At 42.3% G+C, this 26494-nt stretch overlaps 1 protein-coding gene across 1 annotated transcript; it reads left to right on the top strand.

Annotated features, from left to right (window-relative positions):
* Positions 1-990: 990 nt before the first annotated feature.
* LOC133019224 (pecanex-like protein 3) lies at positions 991-25668 on the top strand. The gene is made up of 36 exons (XM_061085625.1): positions 991-1319; positions 2354-2841; positions 3514-3722; positions 3951-4056; positions 4253-4292; positions 4478-4573; positions 4865-6592; positions 9414-9543; positions 9890-10059; positions 10231-10288; positions 10378-10555; positions 10707-10864; positions 13121-13274; positions 13965-13997; positions 14110-14281; positions 15013-15123; positions 15286-15377; positions 15474-15583; positions 15922-16027; positions 16140-16232; positions 16350-16500; positions 17142-17286; positions 18493-18670; positions 18852-18960; positions 19215-19344; positions 19667-19725; positions 19825-20040; positions 20481-20734; positions 20827-21057; positions 21446-21549; positions 21655-21802; positions 21884-22114; positions 22532-22806; positions 22910-23079; positions 23200-23606; positions 24133-25668. The coding sequence occupies exons 2-36, from the start codon at positions 2689-2691 to the stop codon at positions 24283-24285; spliced, it is 6858 nt and encodes a 2285-aa protein (XP_060941608.1). The 5' UTR covers positions 991-1319; positions 2354-2688; the 3' UTR covers positions 24286-25668.
* The last annotated feature ends 826 nt before the right edge of the window (positions 25669-26494 follow it).

Genomic DNA, 26494 nt, shown 5'->3' with positions numbered 1-26494 from the left:
AGGCCGGTGTCACATACCTTCATAAAATCTGCTAGTGGTGGACATCGGGCATTATGTATTCAAGAGCACTTTTTTTCAATGTCTTTCATTGACTTTACAGATTGTTGTGTTAGACTCAATCTGGGCTAACTGTGCTTGCACAATGCATTCTTCTTATATTGATATATGTTGGACTTTTGTTATATTGTTATTGATAAAGGTTTGTTGTGATAATCATGATATTGTTTTAGTTGATAAAAGTGGACATTTGGGCTAAAAACACAGTGTAAATTAACCCATTTTCGGTCTAATTTGAATGTCGGGGCTTGTCTACACTTGAATGACACCACAGGAGCAGCATGAAGGCATTTTGTCTTTTTTCTGTTGTTTTTTACGTTTGAAGATGTGTTCACCGTTAACTTAAATTGTATTAAATTTGGCTGCAAATCATTTTACCCCTAAACTCCTAAAGTGTTTTCTGGACTTAAACACTTCACCCACCCCTCCATCGGCAGTGGTGAGTAGATGATGAGTGCATTTCCATTTTTGGGTGAACTATCCCTCTGAAGAAGACATATCTTCAACCAGAAGGAGAAGGAGTCCTGCAGCAGGTGGCTCGGTCCCTTCAGAGCTCCTGGTCTCAACCATAGAGGTCTCGTCGTGATGGAGCCAGTCTGAGGTGACGTGAGGAGAAAGAAGACTCCGTGGCCACTCCCCCCTGGTGCATGGAACAACCTGCCAGGTGACATGTGTGCCCTGAGGAGAACTGCTTTTATTGATGGCACTTTGTATGAAGTTAATTGATCAATTAAAAGCTAAGAAATTCTCCACAGGACTGAATGTGATGATGTTCGGGATAAATTTGAAATTAAAAAAGAGAAAAGTGCCCTCCCCATGACGTCAGCGCATTCGGCCAATCGGCGTCATGGGAATCTCTCTCTCCCCCTCTCGCTCTCTCTCTAAATATAAATATGTCTCTCTCGCTATATTGCGCTCCGTGCGTGTGCGCGTGCCAACTAGTTGTTAGCTAGCTGCTAGCTGCCCGGTCACAGTGAGCTAGCTCAGGGAAACATGGTCTTCTCGGCACCGCTTGTGTGGCTGTTCATCAGGAGCGAGGAGCCCGGCTTCCGGTGCATGTCCGCCCGCAGCCCGTGATGCCAGAGAGGACGAGGGCCAGTGAGAGGACGAGGACAAGTTAGCCAGAGCCGGAGGGACGCGACTGGTTCTCTGGACAGGCTGCTGCTGCTTTCCTGCGAAGGAAGGCTCTGAGATTTTTTTTTTCCGCTAATGACTGGATGCGGAAGGAGGATATGAGACAAGCTGGACAGCTAATGCTAACTGTAAGCGATGCTCCACAGTTCACAATGAGCACCATCGTCAAAATCTAACGAGCTAACCTCGGCTAGCGTTAGCCAGTGACAGGCTGAACTAACAGGCTCACTTAGCAGCGACCCTCGGGGGGGAAGCTAGTTTGTTGTCGGCAGGCTGCTGCTGGTCACCCCGCTAACGACAGGGACAGCACCGCGGCTCAAGTGCTGATATGTGCGGCCTAGCATTAGCTGGTGACTAGCATCAAGCTATCTGAAGGTGTTAAACGCTTGTCAGCTGGTTTTGAGAAGTGTACCGCTGATGGGGGTTATGTTCTCATATTGACGAGGGTGACTGAATGTGTTAATGGTTTAAACGGGGGACATTTCACCGACTAGAGAAGCCCAGACATGTTCGCAAGCTAGGCTAAACTGTGTGTTAGCTTGCTAATGTCAGCCAGAAAACTTAATCTAGCTGGCACAGATCTGGCCTGGACATTAAAGGAGGCTGTTTTAAGCTCTGTCATCCTCCCTGAAATCTGTGGAAACTTAGGAACGATGTTGTTTAGCTCTGTATGTTGCGTTGTTTTTGTATAGAAGGTGTTATAGTGACTGTAGTGCCTGCCTGTGTAATCTCATGTGAATCTCACCTTTTCTTTTGAGTGCTCAGTTGGAATATTTTACAGCTCGGTTGATTAAATAATTATTACTCTGATTTAATGTAGACTTTTTGAAAGATAAATGATGAAGTTAAAGTTTGACTCAACACGATTGTTATCTTAAGCTAAAGGTGTTCAGGGCAAGTGGGACTAGGATATATGGTTTCATAATCATGGGATTTAAGGACAAACGAAAAGTGACAGACTAGAAGTCCACTGAAGATGCACAGCTCCATAACTAATATGTGCTTATAGCCTGATTTTTTAAAAAGTTGTTCAAATTACTTTGGGATTTCCAGTGTAGTTTTACAAGTGGGTTGTTATCTAGCATGTTATTCCCCTACTGAATGCAATGTTCGAAGTCTAGCTTCATATAAGTAACTTATCCAGGTTTGATCTTTCTTGCAGATGAATGTTTTTTCTTACATTCAGTGGGTTACCAATGTGCCAAAAAGTCACTCTCCACATTACCCCACAGGGATTAGGCTAGAGTGTGGCAACGTTGGCGCACGGAGGGAGAACACACCAGCACTAGAATGTGCAAGGATTCTTGACCTCATCTGAAGTATACATATCCAAGACACAGAACTATTGTCCTTGATGAAACAGTCTTGGTTAACCAGACATCCCCAATGGAAGTGCCATCGTAGACACAAGACACTGTGGCTTGAATTGCTGCACAGTTTTTTGGGCTACAGCCTTGAAAGAAGCATTTCAGCTTTTGGTTGAACCTGAAGGCGGAGATGGGTTCCCAGGCTCTTCAGATACTGCGGCAGGGGGTGTGGGCTTCGCTCACTGGAGGCTGGTATGTGGACCCCCATCAGAGCACGTTCTCCAACTGCTTTCACCTCTACCTTTGGATATTCCTTCTGGCCTTCCCCTTTCTGTTGTTCATGGTAAGCACATTTACACAGCAGATTACATTCAATAATAAATGAAGGCAATACTAAATTCAGACACACACTCTCATAAACATTTTCACCAGCGTCATTAGAACTGACAGTGAAAGTGGATGCATCAAAATGTACATTTCACTGATCCATTGCAACTGTAAAAGTGTGCACACGTAAAACAGCAGCAATTGAGTTTAGATCTTTAGCAGAAATAAGAGTTTGGAGGATCTCATACATTCATACCTGACAGTGAGGGTATACATTTAATGTACCTCCTTAGTTTAGTAACAGAGTTTGAAACTGGTTGAAAAAAACTGTTTGTTTAAAATCAGTCTAAATATTTGTGGTTGCTATGTGCACAACCTCGTTTAAAAAGAATATCTAAAATAACTTTAAATTGAACTTATACAGTCTAATGTTTGAATGTCTAATTTTGATAAACATCTCATTCCTACCATCTTTAATAAGTAATTGTTTTATAGCACAGTTGCCTGTAAACTGTCGATTTGCATTCATTACGATAAGTACATAACACTGTTTTATTCAGTGCCTTTTTTTAGAATTCACTATTTGCAAGCCATTATCATTATTCCTTGCACTCATTCCCTGAAATGGATTTCATTGCCACATTATTATGAGTAGTTTCAGTTTCTGTTATTGTTTTTTTTATTTCAGGCTCTTCCTCCAAGCTTGATAGTAGCAGGCGTCTACTCTGCTGTGGTGGCAGTTTTCTTCACCGCCATTAAGGTGGTGAACTACCGGCTCCATGCTATGTTCGACCTTGGGGAGATTATAGAGAAGAAGCAGGCCTCACTCACAGCTGAAGCCCCAAGAACAGAAGAGGGAGATGAAGGTTCAGGTGTCCATGATGGGAATCACCGCAGGTAAGAAGGGGTTTTCTGACAAATTTAATGAAATCAGGCAGTTTTATAGTTTGGTTTTGTCTGATTTATTATGTTTTGTACGTTTTCTAAAATCTTTTTTTTAATATCTGCAAAAAGCAGTGTCATGATGAAAAATCAGTACTCACTATTTAGCTATTAATGCAGAAATCACAATTTTCTACATTGGGGAATGCTTTTAAATTTTCGGTTTGTGTAACTTTTCTACAGGGATAGTCACGTTGGTGTGGAGATGACTGTGTTTCGGAAGGTCAACTCAACACCCCCGGTGCGCTGTAGCTCCCAGCACTCGCTGTTTGGGTTGAACCAGGTGTCGGTGAGAGTAACTGTATTTCATTGCAGCAAGCAGTGTTGTTTCGTTTCCCTTTCCCCTTCCCTATCATTTCACCAACACTACTTGTTTAAAATTGATTTTTCTCTTTATATTCAAGTGTTGTAATGGTCTTGTTACAATGTATATTGATGTGAATCTTTTTGTGAACTGAATTTTTTTAATTGTCCTTATTCTTCAGGAGTTCTTGCCCCAGCTGGAGGATACAGGGGGCACTAAGGGTAAGTGTCTGCTGAATTCGATTTTTTTTAAATACCATATTTTTTTCAAAATTGAGTGGTATTTATTTTAAACAGGGGTTAATGTTTAATTTCAAATACTTTCGCACAATGTCCTTACACAATCAAGTCTTTGTGGCACATCACTGAGTTGAATATGCATTCTTGCTTTGGAATTTTGACCTCAGATATCAAAGAACTTATGCGGGAACAAGGAAGCAATAATGTGATTGTTACGTCAGCTCACCGGGATATCCTACGCCAGAGCTCCCAGGACACCATTCGTAAGTCTGCCTGACCAGACTGACCAGAAAGAGCATTGCTCAAACTGAAGGCCTAATTGTGCCTGCATGTAAATGAGTCACACTATGGAGCCCATTCAATTAGTATACAACTATTGTACACATTCTATTGTTAGCATTGCTCTTAATTCTTTCTGTTGGGATTAAGGTTGGTGCATGGATTAACATGAAAGAATGAAAAAAGCATTGGGTCTTCAGAAGCACAATTATAAACCTCTGTGTTCCAGTCTAAAAGTTATTTTCAATATCATTTTGGTCTGTTCTACTGTACAGGAGCTCCTTGTGTCATCCAGTCCCGCATTGCTGCTGGTCTGGGAGGTGATTTCTCTGGACTTGTGGGAGTATCTGGAGTGTCTGCTGTATTTGGAGAACATGGAGACTGCTTGTCTATCCCCCCTTCACCCTCCAGTCAAGAAGATGGGGGTGAGAAAGAACAGTTGCAGGAAGTGGAGGAACAACGGAGTCCAGAGGACAATGGGTTGGGGGCTTATTATCCCCTTGGCCCCTCTGCTGAATCTGAAAGCCTGGGGGATACTCCCCTCAGCCCCCTTATAAAGAGCAGCTTAAGCGAGGAGCTGAGCGAAAACCTCCTGGGTTTGGGCCTTGACCCTGTGGCTTTTGCACCTGGGACTGAGCACCCAGGCAGCCGCAGCGGGGTGGCACTGGCTGCAGGATCCACGGACAGCTGTTTCAGTGCAGGTGGCACCACCACAGACCGTGAAACGCTGAGCACTGTTAGTAGTTACCGCAGTGAAAAAACTGATTCTACTCAGCTGGAAAGCCCTTCGTTCAGCCAGTCACGGGCTGCGGACGGACAGCCGTCTGCCTCAGCAAAAGCAATAGGCTCCTACATCCCTGGGCCTAGGGAAGATCCAGCAGGACATGGTGGCAGTGACACAGACAACCTGTCAGACAGTGTGCTACTGCGTTCACCTTCCAAAGAGTTTTCCCTTAGCCAGGGGCTAGACAGGACACTTGTTGAAGGAGAGGATTTGACCCCTGCACCCTCTGATATTGCACAGCCCCCTCCTCTCCAGAACTCTTCCCCTTCAAGTAGTGGCCAATCAGAGGTTTGCGATTTAGACAGAAATTTCCCAGTTCCTCCTTTACCCCCACCTCGGCAGGCCAATTCAGTGCCCTCAGGGCTGGCCCTGGGTCTAGTGTGCTCTGAGCCTGCTTTGCCCATATCCTCTACCCCTTTCTTAATGTCTGACCAGCCTGCTCTGCAAGCCCAGCAGGTTGTGCGCCCGAAAGACTTAAAGCTGCTGCGGGCCAGCGGCAGTAGTGTAGGGCACAGGCCGGGCCGAAGGAAAGCTCCACGAAGGCGAGCTGGAGCAGGAAGCAGTAGTTTTGACTGTGGCTCTTACAGGCGTCACCACAGTCATAGACAACACAGAGATTACATCCCTGTGCGCAGCCGACTGGGCGCCAAGACGTACAGTGAAAGTCTGTTTGAAGATTCCAGCGATGAGGATGATGGCAGTGACATGAGCGCTGGTTCTAGTCTGGGTTCCCAGCGTCGATATAGCTCAGACGATGATGACGACGACGACGATTCAAGTTCCTCTACCTCCTGCTACTCCCCAGACCTTGCTAACACTGGCATGACATCCCCACTCTCCCCTACTGCTCAACTGCCCACTCCAAGGGAAGGGGATTTACCTGAAACTGCTGGCCCCTCTCATTCTCGTGCCGCTCAGCGCTCTTCTAGCACGGCTAGTGCTAAAACTCACGCAAGAGTGCTAAGTATGGATGGTGCCGGTGGTGGCCAGAGCAACACGGCAGCTCAGCCCTCTACTCTGATTACAATGCCCTCCACCTCCACCCCTGCACCCCGGACTCTAACCATCTCCAAGTCTGATCTGGAAGCCCGCACTATTCAAACCGATGGCTTCCCTGGAACTCTTCACCATCGACTTGATTCTCTGGGCGGCTCTTGGACTGGCAACCAGATGGGATGGAGGGTAGGAGAGCTGCTTGAAGAGGGAGCTGTGGGAGGAGGTGAGTTCTGTAATCATTAGTGGTGCAGAGTTGTGTTTTAGAGATGTCCCCTTCTTAATGAAGAAAAATAGCCAACCTGGAGAGTCTCTCATATGAAACCAAAATTATTAAGCCAAAATTATGTGGATATTGTTTTCTAAAACTAATTTATTGAACTTTTAAATTTTTAGGTTGATATCAAATATAGTAGATTGCTTAATTTAGAAGCTTTTTTATCATACTATGAATAACCAATGAAGGTTGGCCATCATCTCTTTAGTTTATAGCTTAATGAATTGCACAACCTCTGCTTTCTACCCATCTAGAAATATTTGATAGAAAAAGTGACAGGGAGACAGAGAACAGGATGAGAAAATAGTAGAATGATATTTAATAAATGGTCAGCAGAGAGTTGAACTGGGGACCTGCTTGTCAGGGCATATGCCCCCATATGGTTTGTGCTTTAACAATTTGGCTACCCTGTTGCTCTCACATAGAACTTTTACGCAGAAACTTTTATTTATTTTTACTAGAGCTGTCAAACGATTAAAATATTTAATCGCGATTAATCGAATTTTGTCATAGTTAACTCGCGATTAATCGCAATTAATCGCAAATTTGTATCTATTCTGAATGTTCCTTCATTTATTATTTTTCCATAATTTTACTTTCGTTTTAATGCTCTTATCAACATGGAAAAGTGGATTGGCTTGCTTTATGCAAATGTTTTATATTATTGAAAAACAACATTGCCAAACAGGGCGGTACAAAATAAAATTATAAAGTGCACATTTCAGGTAAACAATGACTCAGCCTATAGTGCAGTTAAACCATGGCTTAATATTTTCTTTTTTTCAAGTTTGCTGTGAACATAGCAGTCAGTCCTCTTATTTCAGAAACAATGAACCATAACAGTTAGGTTACCAATAAAAGGTAAGCCTACTACTTCTTAGCTACTCAAACAGACAAGCAACAAATAACAAACAAACAAAATACACAGGCAGGTGTCGGCCTACTTTGAAATAAATGAAACACAGAACTTTGTAGGGCTATTTGAGTCCTCCCCATATTTGTGGAAAATGTATGAAATAAGAAGTACCCTATTTTTAAATAAATAAAAACATATAGCTGCAGCCTAATAGTGTAACGGACAGGGCCGGGTCTAGACAGGCATGTATGAGGGGGCAGCCACAAATCTTGAGGGGGCATTGTGCTTTATTATATTATTATTATTATAAATTGGGATTTAGTTTGAGGGGGCACAACATTTATTTGAGGGGGCCAGGCCCCCTCTTGCCCCTGCCTAGAACCGGCCCTGGTAACGGACTGGGTTTATGTTTATGTTTGGTTTTGACGTATGCTCAGTAAAACACTGTTGAATGAGCGCTCTGATGTCTGACGGTCACTGAAGGGGTCTGGGTGGGACATGTGACTGTTTGGACCAATAGGATGGGGGGATCGGGGATCAATGAGGAAGTGAAGTGTTGTTGATGTCTGCGAGTGACGGAGTACGAGCGAGAGGTGCACATGTTCGTGTAGAGGAAAATACCAGTTACTAAACCACGAAGAAGTTCCGTGTCCTGTGGGACGCTACAATAGCCTTAAAATATATATTTTAGGTGGCGAAATATTAAAACAAAGAGCGAGAGCAGGTCAGACTGGAGGCGAACACAGATACTGAAGCTGCAGCTGCATCTCTGCTTTAACTCGAGTTAAAAAAATTGACGGCGTTAAAATGGGTTTGCGTTAACGCTGTTAATAACGCGTTAAACTGACAGCCCTAATTTTTACACATGGTAATGTGACACATACTCTCACTGTGTTGGCAAGAAGAATTTATGCAGTGAAGACGTGAGGAGAGGCTAGTAACTTGTTTTTACTTGTCATGAATTTATTTCCTTTGTGGTAGCAGGACTGACCTAACCCCTTTTAAAGCTGATATGAATGACTATTGATGGGCTCAAAAAGTCTACTTCTACGCTACAAATGTTCAGTACTTACCATTAGCCTAGTAATATGATATGGCTACAAACAACCCATACTGCAACACTTTGCAAAATATCATAGTACCACTGGTATGTATTTATTTAGAAATATTTAACAACTCAAAATTTTTTTAAACCAAAGTTTTATTGAAAAAAATATTATTTTTGGGACATTTTTCGATTAGTCAATTTAGGCTTTGCACAAAAATGCTCAGGCACTGTCAGATCTTAACCCTGCATAATCTGACAGTATGAAATTTGCTGCATGACGCCGACCCTGATCCTCAACAAATGTAGTTCTTTGAAAGAGGGTGATATATCGTCACCATCTTTTCAAGGTTCATCTGAGTCACTAATGCAAAAGTAAACTTCATTTACTGATCTTAGATTGGTGCTGACCTCTATATCTGTGACTCGGCCTAGTCATTAACAAACCATGAAGTTAACAGTGGATTTTGAGATGAAGATAAAGAGCTTCCTTATTACTTAAAAATATTGCCCATAGCTTGTGATGTGCCTCATGTACTGTAACCTCTAATTGTATTGGGGAAAACGCTAAGGGAGCTTATTTGTTTTACACCACAGATGAACAGTAATGTATCATTAAGCTTTTTTAGTTGTCAACATGGACTGAGGTTTTTTTTTGACTGCAGAAATGCAGAGGGATCAGTTTGGTTGATCGTCCATCAATAAGTAATTCAGGGTATTTGACATGCATACATCTAAATGCATATTTTACAATGGCAAAAGGAACATCAAACACGTTAATTTAGATATTGTGTCCAATTTTGATGCAAATGATGCCTTGTATGGTGAACATTAACACTAAGTCAATGTAACTAATGACCATTCTACAGCCATGGTTCCAGAGGACGGGAACAAACACGACTCGGTCAGCAGTGTAAAGAGGACCCAGGCCATCCGCAGGAGACACAATGCCGGAAGCAACCCTACACCGCCCCCGTCCACTATGGGATCCCCTCCCAGGTCAGTCCACTAAGCAAACCTGAGTAAAGGTTTATAGCTGAATCCTTATCTAAACTGTGAATTTCAATTTCTCTAATCATGCCTGCAGCAGTCGAAGCTATTGGCAACTTAACATTATGATGAATGCAAGAATCAGAAATCCTGATTTTAAATAGTTCTTTAGGGGATATATTTCCCCTAAAGAAGTGAATGATAATGCGTTAATTAATTCAAACTGCCAATTACAAAATATGTAAGCATTAACACGACTGATTGATTTTAGGCTTTAGACTGCCAAAATGATATCCTAAAGGTAAAATTAGACAACATTGTTGAACAAATTATGTTTTTGTTTCCCCCACTGTAGTCTGCAAGACCTCCAGCGGGTTCGTACCTCCTCTCATTCCCGGACTCGCACACTCCCCTCAGCCTTACAGTTTGCCTCCTCGCTCCTACTGCCTCGCGGTGGCATCCATGAGGCCTCCACCTTCGACGACACAACAGAGGGAGCAGTGCACTATTTCTTTGACGAGGGTGGTGAGCCAGTCCGTTTAAATTACCAGTTCTGAATTTTGTGAAATAGACTTGATTTATTTTCTCCATCAAGGCATATGTGTTGAATGAATGCAATTCAAATAACACAGATTCATCATTTATGCCATGTTGGTTCCTAAAGTATTTAATTTCAGTTGTCTATCTGTTTAACAGGGGTGAAGAGGTCCTACACGTTTGGAACTGGTGGAGGTGGTTATGAAGACCCAGTTCAGTAAGTTATAGTTTTTATTTCCTTTATTTGCTTTTATAAAACCAAGACAAAAATGACAATTAATACCATAAACATATTTGTCTTTGAAGGGAAAGGGAACGAGAAAGAGAGCGTGAGAGAGAAAGAGAACGGGAAAGGCAGTCCCAGTCATCAAGCTTCACTTCCACTGAGGTCCAGGAAGGGGCACCGGTCCTGTCCATGCTGCAACCCAGGCCTGTGGTTCTACAGGGCATGCAGGTGCGCAGGGTGCCTCTGGAAATGCCTGAGGTTAGCAGAGTTTGATGTTTGAAAGGGTAGATTATCTTAAGCAGAGTGTCACATAAATCAGTCTTGTCCCTTTTGCAAAATGAAACTACCCCAGATTGTCAATGTAGTTCCCTCCTCTGAATTCATCAGTTATTTCTCTCCTCATCTCTAGTTTGATCTGGATCACGAGTCTCTACAGGAGTCCCAGGAAAACACTCTGATGATTGAGGAGAAAGCCAAACCCAAACAGTACTATCGCTTTTGGGTGCTCCCTGGGAAGTGGCTGAGGGTTCGATATGATCGATTGGCTCTCCTGGCCTTATTGGACAGGTAAGACAGACTCTGACTCTGAGTAGAGGAAGAATGATTCTCTGTTTGTTTTACCATGTTCTCTCAAACAAAGCAAAGCATTTTCTATTTGCTTTACCCCGATATGAACAACTGATAAACTAAGTCTTTTTTATTAAAACAAATTATTCTTATTTGATTCTTTCTTTGTGTTTCTGTGACGCTGAGCATTTAAGATTTGCCTGACAATATTTCAAGTAAATATTTGAATTTTAAGCAAAGCATATCATTTTATTTGTGGAGCACACTGACTATTCCAGACCCAAACCAGCCACAGGGACATGCACAACCATTTGTATATTTTTTGACTAAGTTGAACAGTTGAACCCCCAGTCTGTCTGTGAACAGGCAGCTGCTCATTGATGATTGAGTGGTTATCTATGATGAGACAATGTTTGGGAGTTCAGAGTTAAGGAATAATGACATAATGCATCCTGGATCTACATCCCACCTCTGTATCTTGGCTCTTCTTGTTTTTTTGCTAGAGTAGTTTTTTATTGATGGCTAAGTTTGTACGAAAGTTCAACATTTACATTGCAGCCAACAACATTTTCTATTTTAAGCTATGGTGGAGAAATGGTGACCTGAGCAGAGAATGAAGTCAAACTTCCTTTGAGTGTGTTGGGATTTGAGCTTCTCTGTTCTTTGTTTTGGTAGAGTCTGTGTTGATGGTGCCGCTGTAGCATGTTTTGACCTATTTAAGCTTTTTTGTATTCCATATAAATCCAGACATCACATTTGTCTGTTGACAAATATTGGAATGCATTAAAATAGAATTTCGCTCTCTCTGTCTGTCATTGGCATAAAAGATTCCCCATCATCACTAATGTCCCAATGGAAGTATCTGTATTTATCTAAAGAGACATTCCCTCTGTATTTATTTTCATATTTTCTTTTATGAACACTTGTTCGGGTGATTCCTGGGCTGCAACACAACTGTAGTGAAACGATTTGAATTTAACATTTTCTTTCTCTGACTCTGTGCTTTGTTGTCAATGTCCCTCTCGCACGCTGACTGTGAGCAAATTTTAATAGTCTGACTACAAATAGCATTAGACATATCCTGCAAAGTAAACTGTTAATACTGCTGTCACTGTGCAATGCCATCGCTAACAGTTTAACACTGCGAATAAAAAGGATAGCCCTGCCTATTGCCGAGTGGGAGATTGCTGTAAATTTGGACAGCCAGTAGTGAGTAAGAATAGAGCAGCCTTATGCAAGACACAAATCTCAAATAGTTTAAGGGTTCATAAAAGATAATCCCACTCCATCGGAACTCTCTGCATCAAGAGATATTAATATTTCTGGTATATCGGGTTTGTATCTGTGTCTCTCAGTCCTGAAGGCAAAACTGAATTCTTTAATGTGGGTGTAATCTAAATATATAGCCTTAACACCACCTCCTAAATAGGAAGATACTTTTTAATATATTTTTATATGCGACGAAACGCCACTGAGTGACGGTGGTTTTCTCCACAGTGTGACTTTAGGGATTTTATCTACCGGAAGCTGCACACACCACCACAAGCCTATGCTAAATACAGTCATAACCTTCGTAACCTCATCACTTCCCAGATCTTAAGTGTCAAAGGGGAAAAAAGCTAAAACCTAAACATGATTGTGACAATGGTTAGCCTTGTAAATATAACATCTTCTCCTACTGAATGTATTGTACTACTCTTCAGCCATTTTCAGACATGAAATCTGGAAAATGGCAAGAATATTGGGTCTAGACTTTTGCATTTTACATATGAAGAATGCAGCAGGAGATTGTGCAGGTCAGATGTGTTCACAACAACAGGAAAGGAGACAGGACATAATGTGTGAACGCCGCTGTTGAAATGTGTTTTTTGTTTGCAGCACATTGACTCATCATCCTCAAATCTCATTGTCTTTCCAACTTAACATATTCATCACGTTGTATTCTATCATACGTCTGCTCTGGATAATTTCAGGAAAATGTCTGGAGTTCAGTGCATGGCTGAAAACAGCTTTATTGGGATGTGGCTTAATGGTCCTACAGTAGCATGATTGTTTTAGTATTTAAAGAAAACCCTTTATCGCCATGTGTCTGATGTCCAACAGCATTGTTACTTACTTTAATCATAATCATATTACATGTCCCAATAGTTCATATACTCAATAGTTATTACCTTTTATCTATTGCAGCGATATTTATTTAAAAGGATTGAACAGTGAAAATATTATTGTTGAGTTTTCTGTGAATTCTGTTGCCAGGAACCGTCGGGTGGGTGAGAACGTGTTTGCTGTGGTGCTGGCCAGTCTGGTGGCCTTCCTGGGGTTCATACTGCTGCTTCACGGCTATTTCAGGGACATCTGGGTCTTCCAGTTCTGCCTGGTCATTGCAAGCTGCCAGTACTCCTTACTGAAGGTAGATATCCACTGAAGTACATTATTTATATTGATCTTCTTCGTGTTACATATGTCATAAGCTTGGCAGAGACTGAATGATTGTATTGATTGTAGGACATTTTAGTCACCTCTCTGCCAGCAACGACATGGGTGCTGTAGATTGAACCCATGACAATGAAAATAAATTTTTATTCAAGCCTTATGCATTGGCAAATAATGTCAGAAAAGAGAAAGCTAGTGCTACTTTGTACAGTTTTTCTTTAATTGGAAAACAAAATCGACCCACAGATGGTTGTGAAGATGACGTGCTCTCTCCGTTGTGTCATGAAGTTCTGTTTTATTTGTATCACAGCCTCTGTGAAGACACAAGATGCAAAATACTTGTTGATCTCTCTGGCAAATCAGTCAGGCGTTGACCCCCACTCAACAATCAAACCGTGGTTCTAGTTGGAGAGATCGATTCCCATTAATAATCAATGTGTACATAATTCATATTTTCTTCCCAGCTTAATAGGCTTAAGTATTTTTCCCCCACTCAGTATTTAAGGCATAGTTTTTTTCTAATGTTTGCAATATGCAACACATTGTAAGTATCAAATGATCTTGAGTGTGATTTCCCCCTCATGTCAGTGTTGCTCTCTTTTTTTTTAAATGGAAAAAGTTTGTTGAAACTTAAATTGCCCACCTGCCTTTTTATTTATTTTTTTAGAGCGTACAACCAGATGCAGCTTCTCCCATGCACGTGAGTACTGTTTTGTATGTTACAAATTTCTCAAAGCTCAAACCCCAAATAAGTTATTATTGTGTAATTGTGACTTATTTGTGACTGTGGTTCGTTGTGTATTACCTAACAGGGCCATAACTGGATCATCGTGTACAGTCGGCCGGTTTACTTCTGCCTATGCTGTGTGATGATCTGGGTCTTTGACCTATCTGGGCGCTCTGGAAGTCTCCAACCCTTCTCCCTCTACGGCATCACCTTTTTCTCTGGACACTTCCTGCTCTGTGTCAGGGACATGCTAATTGGTTAGTTCTTACACTTTGCATCAGCATTGCACTAGATGTCCAGGACACCACTCACACTAAGACTGAACTACTCAATTATGTCTATATTTCTGTATGAGCCCTTTTTCATAGCAGACATACTGGCGTGTTATTATAGTAAAAGCACAGTTGATACTGATAACATAAACGATGGCTCATCACCATGTGACAGTGAGCCAGCATGAACAACAGGAGCCTGAAACTGACCCAGCTAAATGGAATTAAGACGTGATTAATTTACTTATGTGAATGTATGTGCCAGTCAAACTGCCCAAAAACACGGCAAAGCAGCTTTGTGTAATTATACAACAAAGATTTGGAACAATATCCCACTACATATTAGAGATGCATCCACTGGTAACACTTGATCCATAATTAATTCAACCATATATTTTCTTTTATTATAAACTTAACCTGGCTTTAACTCTTTTTCATGAATTGTATTATTTTGACATCTGTGTTAATATGGTTATTCTGTTTCATGTAAAGAGTTTATCGTTATTTACACCTGTGCTTTTCCTACTGTGACATGTTGAAAGTTGTACTTTAGTATGGAAACACCCATTAATATTTGTACATGCATGGGATAGATTAGTGATTTTAAACTTGTTGGAGAGTTTTTGTTGAAGGAAAACTGCAGAGTTTTACAAATTTTTGTCTTCACCAGAGTAACATTTAAAGAATTATAAATATTTCCTTCTTTTTCCCTACAGTCTTTGCCTTGTGTTTTCCGGTCATTTTCCTCTTTGGGTTGCTACCTCAGGTCAATACTTTTGTGATGTGTCTGCTGGAGCAGATAGACATGCACATTTTTGGTGGAACTGGTAAGAACATTTCTACACGGACAGGAGGATGATGATGATGTAATTCCTTGTCGGGAAATAGGGGGAAGTGTAAATCATCTGAACCCTGCGTGTTTAGAAATTGCATGTTATTACTCGTGTTTAGGTTCTTCATAATTTTTCTCTACATGTCTCCTTCGTCAGCCACTACCAGCCCCCTCTCATCTCTCTTCAGCCTCGTACGCAGCATGTTGGTGGCTGCTCTGCTGTATGGATTTTGCCTCGGTGCTATCAATGTAAGTGGAACTAAGACACTGCATGAACGTGTCTCTGTTTCAGAGTAGGAATTCATAGAAAAGTCCTTAATATTTGTTTGTTTGTTTCTTGATCAGGCACCGTGGGGGGACGCCCATGTGCCAGTACTGTTCTCTGTGTTTTGTGGCCTACTCCTGGCCTTATCCTACCACCTCAGCCGCCAAAGCAGTGATCCCACTATTGTGTGGTCAGTATATTGTTCCATATTATTCTCTTTTATTGATGTCAACACATATATTGCTCCTTACTTTTGAAGTAGTGTCTTAAGGTCTTATTACTCAGCATTTCAGCTAAGGTTACGAAACAACATTTTGAATCAATACTGCATAGGATGTGTAACCTAATGCCTTTATTTGTGCTTTTATGCATTAAACTGACCTGGAGTGTTATAAGTGCTGATTGATGTTCCTCTGCGGCTGACTTTCTGCTTTCACTTCACTGACGTCGTAGACTTTGATGTTGGACCTGAGCTTTTTGCTGTAGCTTTCATGGTTATTTTCTTTTTTTTTCCCCTTACGTCTTCAGGTCACTGGTCCGATCTAAATTATTCCCTGAGCTGGAGAACCGAACACCAGAAGACCCCCCTGTGGAGATCAAGGACCCTCTCCCTGAGAAGCTGCGTAACTCTGTGGTAAATATCACCTCCTCTCTCGCAGCCTGCAGACTTAAATTTTTACTTGTGATGTTGTAGCGTCTTCAAATTTAAAACCCTACCCTTGTGCTTGCTCTCTTCCTCTTTGTAGAAAGAGATTCTTCACTCTGACCTCGTCATGTGTCCCCTCATGGCTGTGATTACCTTTGCCATCAGTGCCAGCACAGTTTTCATCGCTTTACAAGTGAGTTGGAACAGAGTTTATGATCCTATTCTTCCAACACATTTCTCACAGGATTTCAGTGACAAATGGCATAAGACCTATTATGTTAATTCTCCTCTCTTTGCTCTTGATCAACAGCCTGCTCTTAGCTTTGTCTTGTACATCCTGGCTGGAGTTATAGGCTTCATTACACACTATCTCCTGCCGCAGCTCCGCAAACAGCTGCCGTGGTTCTGCCTGGCTCACCCCGTGCTCCGCTCCAGAGAGTACAGTCAGTTTGAGGTCCGAGGTGAGTGTCTGATTGCTGTTTTATCTTCTCACTCAAACACGCATGTGGAAGTGAGAAGAAAAGCTATCATATGAACACGTGGGACATTGTAAGTATCCCCGCTGGAAAAAGCTGCATGGAGTAAATGAAAAACACTATGATCTCGCATTGAAGTGCTCTAGAGAAAAACACAAATCTCGGTCATCTCTTGGGAAGCTTTACAGAGGCAGCATCAAGTGGTGTCGTTTTTTTAAACAAGCATGCATAGTCTGAGTATCACTTGTACAATAAGAATCAATAAATAAAGTGGAAGAGCAATAAAACTTTTTCTTCATGCAATTTAAAGTTTATTTTAGAAGAGTAAAATAACTTCATTGTGCGTACATGTGCAGCCTGTGCCCTCTGTACATCTTCCTCCCAGGCATCATATACCATCCTGAACATATCCATTTTCAGTACTTGATAACATCTATACAAGTCAGGAATAGAATAGCAATAGAATACCATACCACTCATTATTTAAACATCTTCCAAATCTTTTGTTTGAATAAGTTTCTGCCACATTAATTTCACATGTGGTAAAAACTGTCAAGGGAACATTTGACTTTAGAATCTGGATGTCCTTGAGAAGTATGATACATGTTCTTACTGCTTTCCCCCAGATGCTGCTCAGCTAATGTGGTTTGAGAAGCTTTATGCTTGGCTGCAGTGTGTGGAGAAGTATTTCATCTACCCGGCCGTGGTGCTCAACTCCCTGACGACTGAAGCTCGAACTGTGGGTCAGAACCACAAGGAGCTGGACATCTAGTAAGCCTTTCCTCATTCTGTCTGCATACGCTCTCACATCCATATTTCACACTCCCATCTCTGCTCCCTGGGGATATGTTCTGTTTAGCTTTGTGTCTTGGAACCGTAGAACATAAAATTAATGGATATGCTGAACCACACCACAGGTGCACAAGATGCAGAAAGTATATTCTCCCAGTTGTTTCCCTTTTGTTCTCCTCCTAAACCAGGCAGTCTGTAGAGTAGTCTAGGTAAAGGAATACGTTTTCATTTAAGATCTCTCATTTCTTATTTCTCTGTAGGTTAAGCTTTTAGTGACGTGAACACAAATGTGCTCAAGCTGATTTAAAAAAAAAAAAAAAAAAGTATTTAATCTTAAGTCCCTGTTATTGAACACAACCCATTCAGGCTTAGACAGTGCAAATCTTTTTTAACTGAGGCTATTTTGTTTCACATCGCTGATTGAATACTTAAGTGAATTATTGGAAATAATTTCTGATTGAACTCACTTTGGCAATGATAACCTCCAGCAAATAGGCACACCAGAACTCTCAGGAAGAATATTACACATTTCTTCCTATTTTACTTCTGTCTGTTCTTCTTCAACAATTCAACCATAATTTCATCAGTCCACTAAACATTTATTCTGCAGTGCTGTGAAGTGTCAGTGCTATTCATCAAACTTCAAGCATGCAGTGATGTTTTTCCCTAGATGATTGAGTGTAAATAACTCTTGAACAGAGACGTTAACCAGCTCCAGTGAAGCCTCAGATGTTACTCTGGGTTTCTCCTCTCTGACTATTCTGCATTTTAGTCGTCTTTGTGTGACTCTCACTTCAAGTGAGTGTTGCCAAAGTGCTGAATCATTTTAGTTTGTCTTACTGCTCCATTTGAAACCTTTTCCAGCTTCATGAAAGTGAACAAATTCTCGTTGTAATATCAACCTCCAATTTAGTTTAATTTGCTTGAGGTCACAGTTCAGATATGTTATCCAACCTACAATGTGAATGTTTGAATGACAATATGTATAAAAACAATACTCTGATTTGTTTTGTTGTTACGTAAAACAAATGGTGTTTGTTCATAAATGTAACTTGGATCAAGATCTTACCATATTTTAAGACCAATCTAAACATATTGTAGAACACTTACTGTAAGTCATTATGTGTAAGTCATTGTGTGACGCTGATTATCTGTCTCTTTCTCTGTCTTTCTCATCACCTCTAGCAGCCGAGCTCTCTTCATCTCAGTAGCAGGCATGAAGCTGCTGCGTTCGTCCTTCTGTGCACCGTCGCAGCAGTACGTCACGCTGTGCTTCACCACGCTCTTCTTCCAATTTGACTATCCACACTTCTCAGAGACCTTCCTGATCGACTATTACTTCATGTCCATTCTCTTCAGCAAGGTAAGAACGCACACTATATCACCCTAAATAAGATTAATCTGTGTTCTACCTTTTAGAAGCGGTTCCACAGTTGACGTGTGTGTGTGTGTGTGTGTTTGTCAGTCTCTGTGTATTTGTCAGTCTCTGTGTATAAACACAGCTGGTTTTCTCTGTGATTTTGATTTATCCTTTGAATCCTCAGATGTGGGACCTGCTGTACAAACTTCGATTTGTGTTGACTTACATCGCCCCCTGGCAGATCACGTGGGGGTCAGCGTTCCACGCATTCGCCCAACCCTTCGCTGTGCCCCGTATCCTTCAGGATCTTAAATGTTGTGTCAGTACTAATACACAAGTTCCTATTTCCCATAATTTAGCAGCAAAATGGTGAAAATTATAACCTATTTTTTGTTGCAGGGTTATTGTATACTACATGACTTTATTAGGATTGTTTCTCTTATTATGTTCTTCTGGTATGTACAGTATTTCCCCCTTGTCTGGTTTCAAGACATCTCACAAGTTTCTGTTTTGGTGTATGAAATGTCCTTAACTCATGTTACTTCAGACTCTGCTGTGCTCTTCGTCCAGGCCGTTTTCTCTGCCATATTTTCCACCCCTCTCAATCCTGTCCTAGGCAGCGCTGTATTTGTCACCTCGTACACGAGACCTGTGAAATTCTGGGAGCGCGACTACAAGTATGTTTTTGATTACATTATTTGTGAAACTTTCACCCTACAGCTCGTGCAATCCAGTATTTCCTTTGAGTTCTAACACAATTTTTAATGACAAATCTTGTCACTCGGCAGCCCTCTTGACTACGCTCCCTGTGAATTATTTTAACAAGACAAGGCCCCTGTCTGAATGAATTCACTTTTCGACCGTTATAGAGTAAAACATTGTAATATTAAGGGAATGAGTTCAGTATGTGTCATCTCTGGCATTAAGCACATTTTCTGTTTTAGGATTCTTTTAAAGTTTTGTCTCTTTCTTAAAACATCTGTTGTGTCTTGTTTGCAGCACAAAGCGGGTCGATCACTCAAACACCAGACTTGCCACTCAATTAGACCGCAACCCAGGTAACACTATAATGTTCTCTCACAATCTAATCATCTCAATTTGACCCATTTTTACTCTTGTTCTGTAGCTATGGTGATGGTCTTTTTCTTTTCCTGAAGGTGCGGACGACAACAATCTGAATTCGATTTTCTACGAGCACCTTACACGCTCGCTGCAGCACAGTCTGTGCGGAGATCTGCTACTCGGTCGCTGGGGTAACTACAGCACGGGCGACTGCTTCATCCTCGCATCGGACTACCTCAATGCCCTGGTGCACATCATCGAGATCGGCAATGGCCTGGTCACCTTCCAGCTGAGGGGTCTCGAGTTCAGAGGTCAGCAGCAAGGGATGATGGGGGCAGAACATTTTACAGAGTATTTATTTTTAGAGATCAGGCTATTGAAGCTCATTCAGTCATGTAAAGACTGGAAGCTGACGAGGTCAAGCTACTGTGAACCTTGAAAAATATGATAGAATCTGTTCCCATAATCATTGCTTATTTATTTTGTAATTTAGTTTTTTCTTTGCTAGTTATATTATCTTTTTATTCTGTGTTTATGTCTGCAGGTTTATTTGTGTTCAGGGCTTAGTAAAACCGATGTGTTTTACTAAGCCCATTATCTTGGCACCTTGTTTTATTATTTGGTTATTATTTATGCACACTCGGAAGGTGTTTATACATTATTTACATTATTTTGGCAGTGATCCACACTTTACAACTACATAAAGGAAAGTGTTTATGGAGCTGATCTCATGTGCATGACATGTGTCCAGGTACCTACTGTCAGCAGAGGGAGGTAGAGGCCATCACCGAGGGAGTGGAGGAGGACGAGGGATGCTGCTGTTGTGAACCAGGTCACCTGCCTCACATGTTGTCATTCAACGCTGCCTTCGGACAGCGCTGGCTGGCGTGGGAAGTGGCCGCCACCAAGTACGTACTAGAGGGCTACAGCATCAGCGACAACAACGCAGCCTCCATGTTGCAAGTGTTCGACCTTCGAAAGATCCTGATCACATATTATGTCAAAGTGAGTAACTGATCACAGAGGCTCCCCTTTTTTCAGCTCCCAAAACCTTTTTTGTCTTAATTAATTTGGATCATATTTGTTTCTTCGTACAGAGCATCATCTACTACGTGAGTCGATCTTCTAAGCTGGAAGAGTGGCTGACTAACGAGACGGTTCAGGAGGCTCTGCTGCCTTGTCTCAGTCCGAACTATGTGGACAGTGACCCCACCTTCAACCTGAACATCGATGAGGACTATGACCACAGGGCCTCAGGCATTACCCTCTCCTCATTCTGCATGATATACCTGGACTGGATTCAGTATTGCAACAGCAGGCGTCAAACGGTTAGACCCTCTTCAAATTCGAATCCTACTTTGTTGTGGTTGTTTTTATCTTTTCTTCCTCTGCTAGCTGCCCACTTTCTAAACTTTGGCTGAGTTGTAACCAAATATTAAACAACATTCAGCATTGCTCTGCAAGAATCAAGAAATTATTTTGAACCTGAGGACAGAAAAGGGGAATTGTGAAAGATGAAGATGGGGGTTCTGCATTTACCTACAACTGGTTATACTAAATGAAGCAGAATCTGATTGTTTTCTTTTCTAATACTAACAGCTTGTATTGTCCATTTTCATACTTCTCCTTAGGGGCTTTTGTCTTTATTTTATTTAAAATAAAACACAAATACATTTAGCGTGTTATTTTTTGTAATTCTCAAATTCTCTGTTGTAGTCGGTTACTTGTGAAAGAGATTCTCCACTCGTCAACCTCTGTTTTGGCCTGTGTATCTTGGGAAGAAGAGCTCTGGGCACAGCCTCTCACAGCATGTCTGCAAGGTAAGTCCACCAGGCAACAAACTCCAATAGTGGCTAACAGCACCTTCATTACCCAAATATGTTCCAGCAGGATACAAGGGTTATATTTGTTTATCTATGTGACAGCTTGGAGCCGTTTCTCTATGGCCTCCACGCACTCTTCAAGGGAGATTTTCGCATCACGTCACCTCGGGATGAGTGGGTGTTTGCAGATATGGACCTGCTGAATCGAGTCGTGGCACCTGGAGTGCGCATGTCACTCAAGCTGCATCAGGTAGAATTTTTAACACACCATAATTCTTCTTCTTTTTGTCACTGAATTGAAACTGACCCTATGATTTGCATTTCCCTCCAGGACCACTTTACATCACCGGATGAGTATGAGGATCCAATGGTTCTGTATGACGCCATCACTGCCAACGAGGAGAAGATGTTGATATCACACGAGGGTGACCCGGTGTGGCGCAGCGCCATTCTAGCAAACATGCCTTCACTGCTGGCACTGCGCCACATCATGGATGACGGCAGCGACGAGTACAAGATCATCATGCTTAACAAGAGGTTCCTCAGCTTCAGAGTCATCAAGGTATCAGTTCTTTCCTATTTATTACTCTGGCTCCTGTTATATTGTGTTTGTTTGAATCACATCTTATTTAAAGGTGAATTGCAGTATTTTTCAACCTGGGCTCTATGTTTATTGTGGATGTGTTAGTAAGCAATGCACACAATCATAAATCGGTCGAGTAGATCATCTCCGCTGGTAACATAGTGGCAGAGGCTACAATGCAATCTTATGGGGAAACTGCGACAGTCCACAAAATGTCCACTAGAAGTGCTTTTTTCCCCACTAATAAATGGCTTAAATTGTTATTCTGGCTCTTTGCTAACAGTGTGGAAACATCCCACTTGTCTCGCTCGACAGTTTGTGCGTTTATGATATCTGTATCCAGCTTGTCCATCTTTGCACTCCACTCCTGACCCCTCATTGTGTCGCCCCTCACAGGTCAACAGAGAGTGTGTTCGTGGGCTGTGGGCAGGGCAACAGCAAGAGTTGGTTTTCCTACGCAATCGTAACCCAGAGCGTGGCAGCATTCAAAACGCCAAGCAGGCACTGAGGAATATGATTAACTCCTCATGCGACCAGCCCATTGGTTACCCCATCTATGTGTCCCCCCTCACCACCTCATACGCTGGGGGCCACAGCCAGCTCCGTTCTGTGTGGGGAGGACCCATCAGCCCACACAACATTTACACGTGGCTCATCAGCAGCTGGGACAGGTACGGGATCTTGACTAAATCTGTGTACAACTTACGAACCTTTCAGTGACAGTGGTGTATCTGTGAACATCTAAACTCGAATGTATATAATGTGTCTCTGCAGGTTACAGAAAGGTTGTGGTGCAGGCTGCAACAGTGGAGGAAACATCGAAGACTCAGACTGTGGAGGTGGCTCCACCTCCATCTCCACCAACCCAGCCATTCACACCACGCAGAGTACACCTGCCTCCAGCCTTCCTCAGCCACACATCACCACTATCCAGCCCTCTATGGGTAGGACCTCAAAGACACTATTGCTTTCCTGATCCCGTAGTTCATTTTTAAATACATTTTTTATCTGGAGCCTGTATGAGGTACTCGTGTGTAAATAAAGAGGCTTTTCTTGCATTTCAGGCACAGACAACCCTGTAGGTCCAACACAGAACTGGCCTCACCACCCCCAGCCTCTTCCATTAGCTCTGCTCAGCCAATCAGAAGGCAGGATGGAGGCGGGCCTGCTCACGTCCCTACAGCGTACATCCTCCATCCAGGGGCTCTTGGGCCAGCAGCTGTCCAGCTCCCAGCTCTCGTTCAGCAGCTCCATGCTTCCGACTCCCCTGCAAGGCTCAGAGCGCTTCTGCCCGGCGAGCCTCTTGGAGAACTCAGGGCACAGAGCGGGCCAGCGGGCTGGCCTCGGTCATGGCAGCGCACTACACTACGAGAGCCACTTTGGCAAGTGGAGTTTTTCAGGCAGAAAGGCCTTTAATGGACCAGCTGCAGTGGAGGGAGAAGGAGGAACAGTACAGACCATACGCACACAGGTGAGAAGAATGACAGTGTGTTTACCGTTGACTGTACCCCAGAAAATAATGTGGTCAAGTAAATTAAAAAAGATAAAATATAATGAAAGAGCTCGCTCATCTCTCCCTGGTGGCTGATGGCCTCCATGTCTGTGAATGGGACATGTTAAATGTTATTTTGTCAAAGATATTTATAACACACATTTGTTAAAGTGCTTGTTTTGGTTCATTTTTGTTTTAATTGGCTTTTTTGAATGGGGGGAAATGTCATGAAACTGATTCATGATTGGTCAAGTGTATGTATAGGTGTGACTTCTGTCCCCCGGCTCAATCACATGATCTCTATTGCACAGACTCTGGCTCAAAGCACACTATAGACAGCAGATAACAGTGTTCATGACTAGCATATTTAGCGTCATTTCTGAAGGCGGAGGAAGTGGGGATATGTTCTTTATCTTCATTTACAGTCTGTGGTTAGTGATGTTTTTTAGATGGCAGTGTTGATTTTCTGTGATGAATATTTTGTTATCTGTCTGGTATTTCACAGCCTACTCCTCCTGCTCCTCTACAAGAGCTCAGTTCAATACAAGATCCCCTGGGCGCCACTCAGACATTGGACCCCACCCTGCAGAGTGCCGGCGACCCCCCCACCCCTCGGGAGGAATCCACAGAGCTGCCTTTACTTGAGCATCTGCGATGAGTCTGCGCTGAGAGACCCTGAGTGACATTTTTTGCAGTGAAAGCACACGGCGGTTGAACCAGCCTTCTGCACTCATTCCATCAACTCCTTGTTTAAGTGACTCAAATCCTGTAATGGATTGGTCTGGCTCTATACACATCACCCCTATCCTCCGCAGCCAAAGGAGTCAAACATTTAATAGAGTGCTGAGCTGACGCTCGTCAGATCATGAAATGATTTCAGCCAAAGTCAGCTTTCATCGAGACTTGCAAGTTCCGATGATGAACTCACTTTTAACTTTTGTTTTTCCAAACAAAGGCACTCTGCGTCTCTATGGACAACCTTTGGGTTGGTAGTGACAGGCCAGAAAGACCAGTGCAATTTAAAAGGGATTTTTTGCTTGAGGATTGTTTATTTTTTATACTGGACAACAGAGGATCAACTCTGACTTTCTCTCACTTGACATTTGAACCAGCAGGGTTATTTTATTCTGTTTTTGCATAACCAATCAAATCAAAAAAGGACCAGTATGTCGCTGTGTGTGCAGGTGAAGAAATAATAATATTTATTAATACATATTGAACAGTTTCAACAGGCTCCACTTATTATCCCGTGCACATCATACATACAACATTCAACAAGAAAAGGAAGGGGAAAAAAAGCTGCCCACCCAAATGTTATCTCTGTCCTGTGGCCTGTTTCCTACAGAGGTGCCTGAAAACATCAACGCTCAGAAGATCTGTCGCCGAGCCACTTTCAGGTGGGATAAAAATTTTTTTAAAACTCCCTTCCATCCCAGCCAGCACGTGCTACTTTCACCTCAGTTTACAATGTGCGAGTCCTGAATCTGATGAGCGACACAAAGATGTGGGTTAATGTCGGACAGAGCTGGAGCCACTGGATCAGGAAGGAGTGGAGGGTGATTGTGTTGATCACAAACCGACAAACTGGGAGTGTTAGAAACATAAAGCCTTTTTTTGTTTTCGTGAGTGGAATGTCCTTTTTATTGTTTTTACTTGAAAAACCACGAGTTCCTGTGTTTAAGGGGCACTGAGTTTGTTTTCTTGATTAAAAAAAAAACTCTCCGATCAGATTCAGTCAGCTTATGACTTTCTCAACTGCAGGGATCCAGGCCGCTCTGTGTGGGGAGCTCTGTTTTCTTTGCCTGTAGTACGGCCCCTCCCTTTACTATACTACTGCTTCTGCATCTCCTGCTACTACTAATATACCCACTACTACTGCTCCTCCCACAGTTAAATCCAGCGTTTTAGTTGGAAATAGACAAGCTGAATAAATACTGAAAAGCAAAGGTGGAATATTTATTTGTTTAATACTGTCTTACAGATATCTTTAACGGGGTTCGTCTATATGGTGTGCTGATTATATCGAGTTGGAACTCTGCCTTCTGTCGACTGCCCCCCCCCCCCCCCACCCCTCCCTCCGTTTGTTTGGTGTCATCACATTTGTATCATCTCACCGATAGCTGAGTCTTTTTTTTAATTTTTACACATGTAGTAGAACTGGAAGTCTCCTTGAGAAGACACTTTAGGTTGGTTTCTTTCCCACTCGTGCACTCTGTGTTCCACCACTGTGAAAAGCAAAGGAAAAAAACTGATGGTTGAAGTACATCATGCAACAGAAAGAAGAATCTGGCAGGTCAATCCATTTGACCCTAAACGTTTCCCCGGCTCCTGAGGCTTTGTGCCCAGTTGTCTGCGGCAAGATTCGGAAACAACCTGATGCCAGATGGTTAATCTGCGTATCAGAAATCGACCTGTGTTCTTGTTTTCTCACCAACACTCGGAGGCAGCGTTCCTCTGTAGGAAACCTGAAAGCAGGCCAGCGTTCTCATGGTCTTTAACGGGAAAGAAATCAACTTTTTCTGCGGAAAGACTTTTCGTCCAAAGGGAGAGAACCAAAAGGAGGATTTAAAAAAAGTGCGACACATGCATTGAATACTGGGTCATGCTTATGTTAACAAAAGATGCCACTTTTACAGTGTTTTATTCTCTCTGGGTTAAAGTACTTTCTACACATTGCATGCTGTTCATTCACTCTGTCCTTCTTTCCACCTTCTCTGCTTAGATTTGAACAAGGGACACAAAGCTTCTTTCTTTACACTCCCGTTTTTCAAAAATATTTCCGCAGCCCTGACCTTTCTCTCTGTCTCGGCTGCGAAGATGCTAAAACGGGTGAAAGGTGCGTCGACTTCCCTCTCGAAACAAAACCA

Source organism: Limanda limanda, chromosome 14 (assembly GCF_963576545.1).
Source record: "Limanda limanda chromosome 14, fLimLim1.1, whole genome shotgun sequence".
Taxonomy (NCBI): domain Eukaryota; kingdom Metazoa; phylum Chordata; class Actinopteri; order Pleuronectiformes; family Pleuronectidae; genus Limanda; species Limanda limanda.
The sequence above is the reverse complement of the archived record's forward strand: the minus strand, read 5'-3'. Positions and strand labels throughout refer to the sequence as shown.

Coding starts and splice junctions, on each gene's coding strand:
- LOC133019224 (XM_061085625.1), top strand. CDS start 2,689: ATGGGTTCCCAGGCTCTTCAGATACTGCGGCAGGGGGTGTGGGCTTCG. Junction 15,584..15,921: donor AGTGATCCCACTATTGTGTG/GTCAGTATATTG, acceptor TTACGTCTTCAG/GTCACTGGTCCGATCTAAAT. Junction 16,501..17,141: donor CAGTCAGTTTGAGGTCCGAG/GTGAGTGTCTGA, acceptor GCTTTCCCCCAG/ATGCTGCTCAGCTAATGTGG.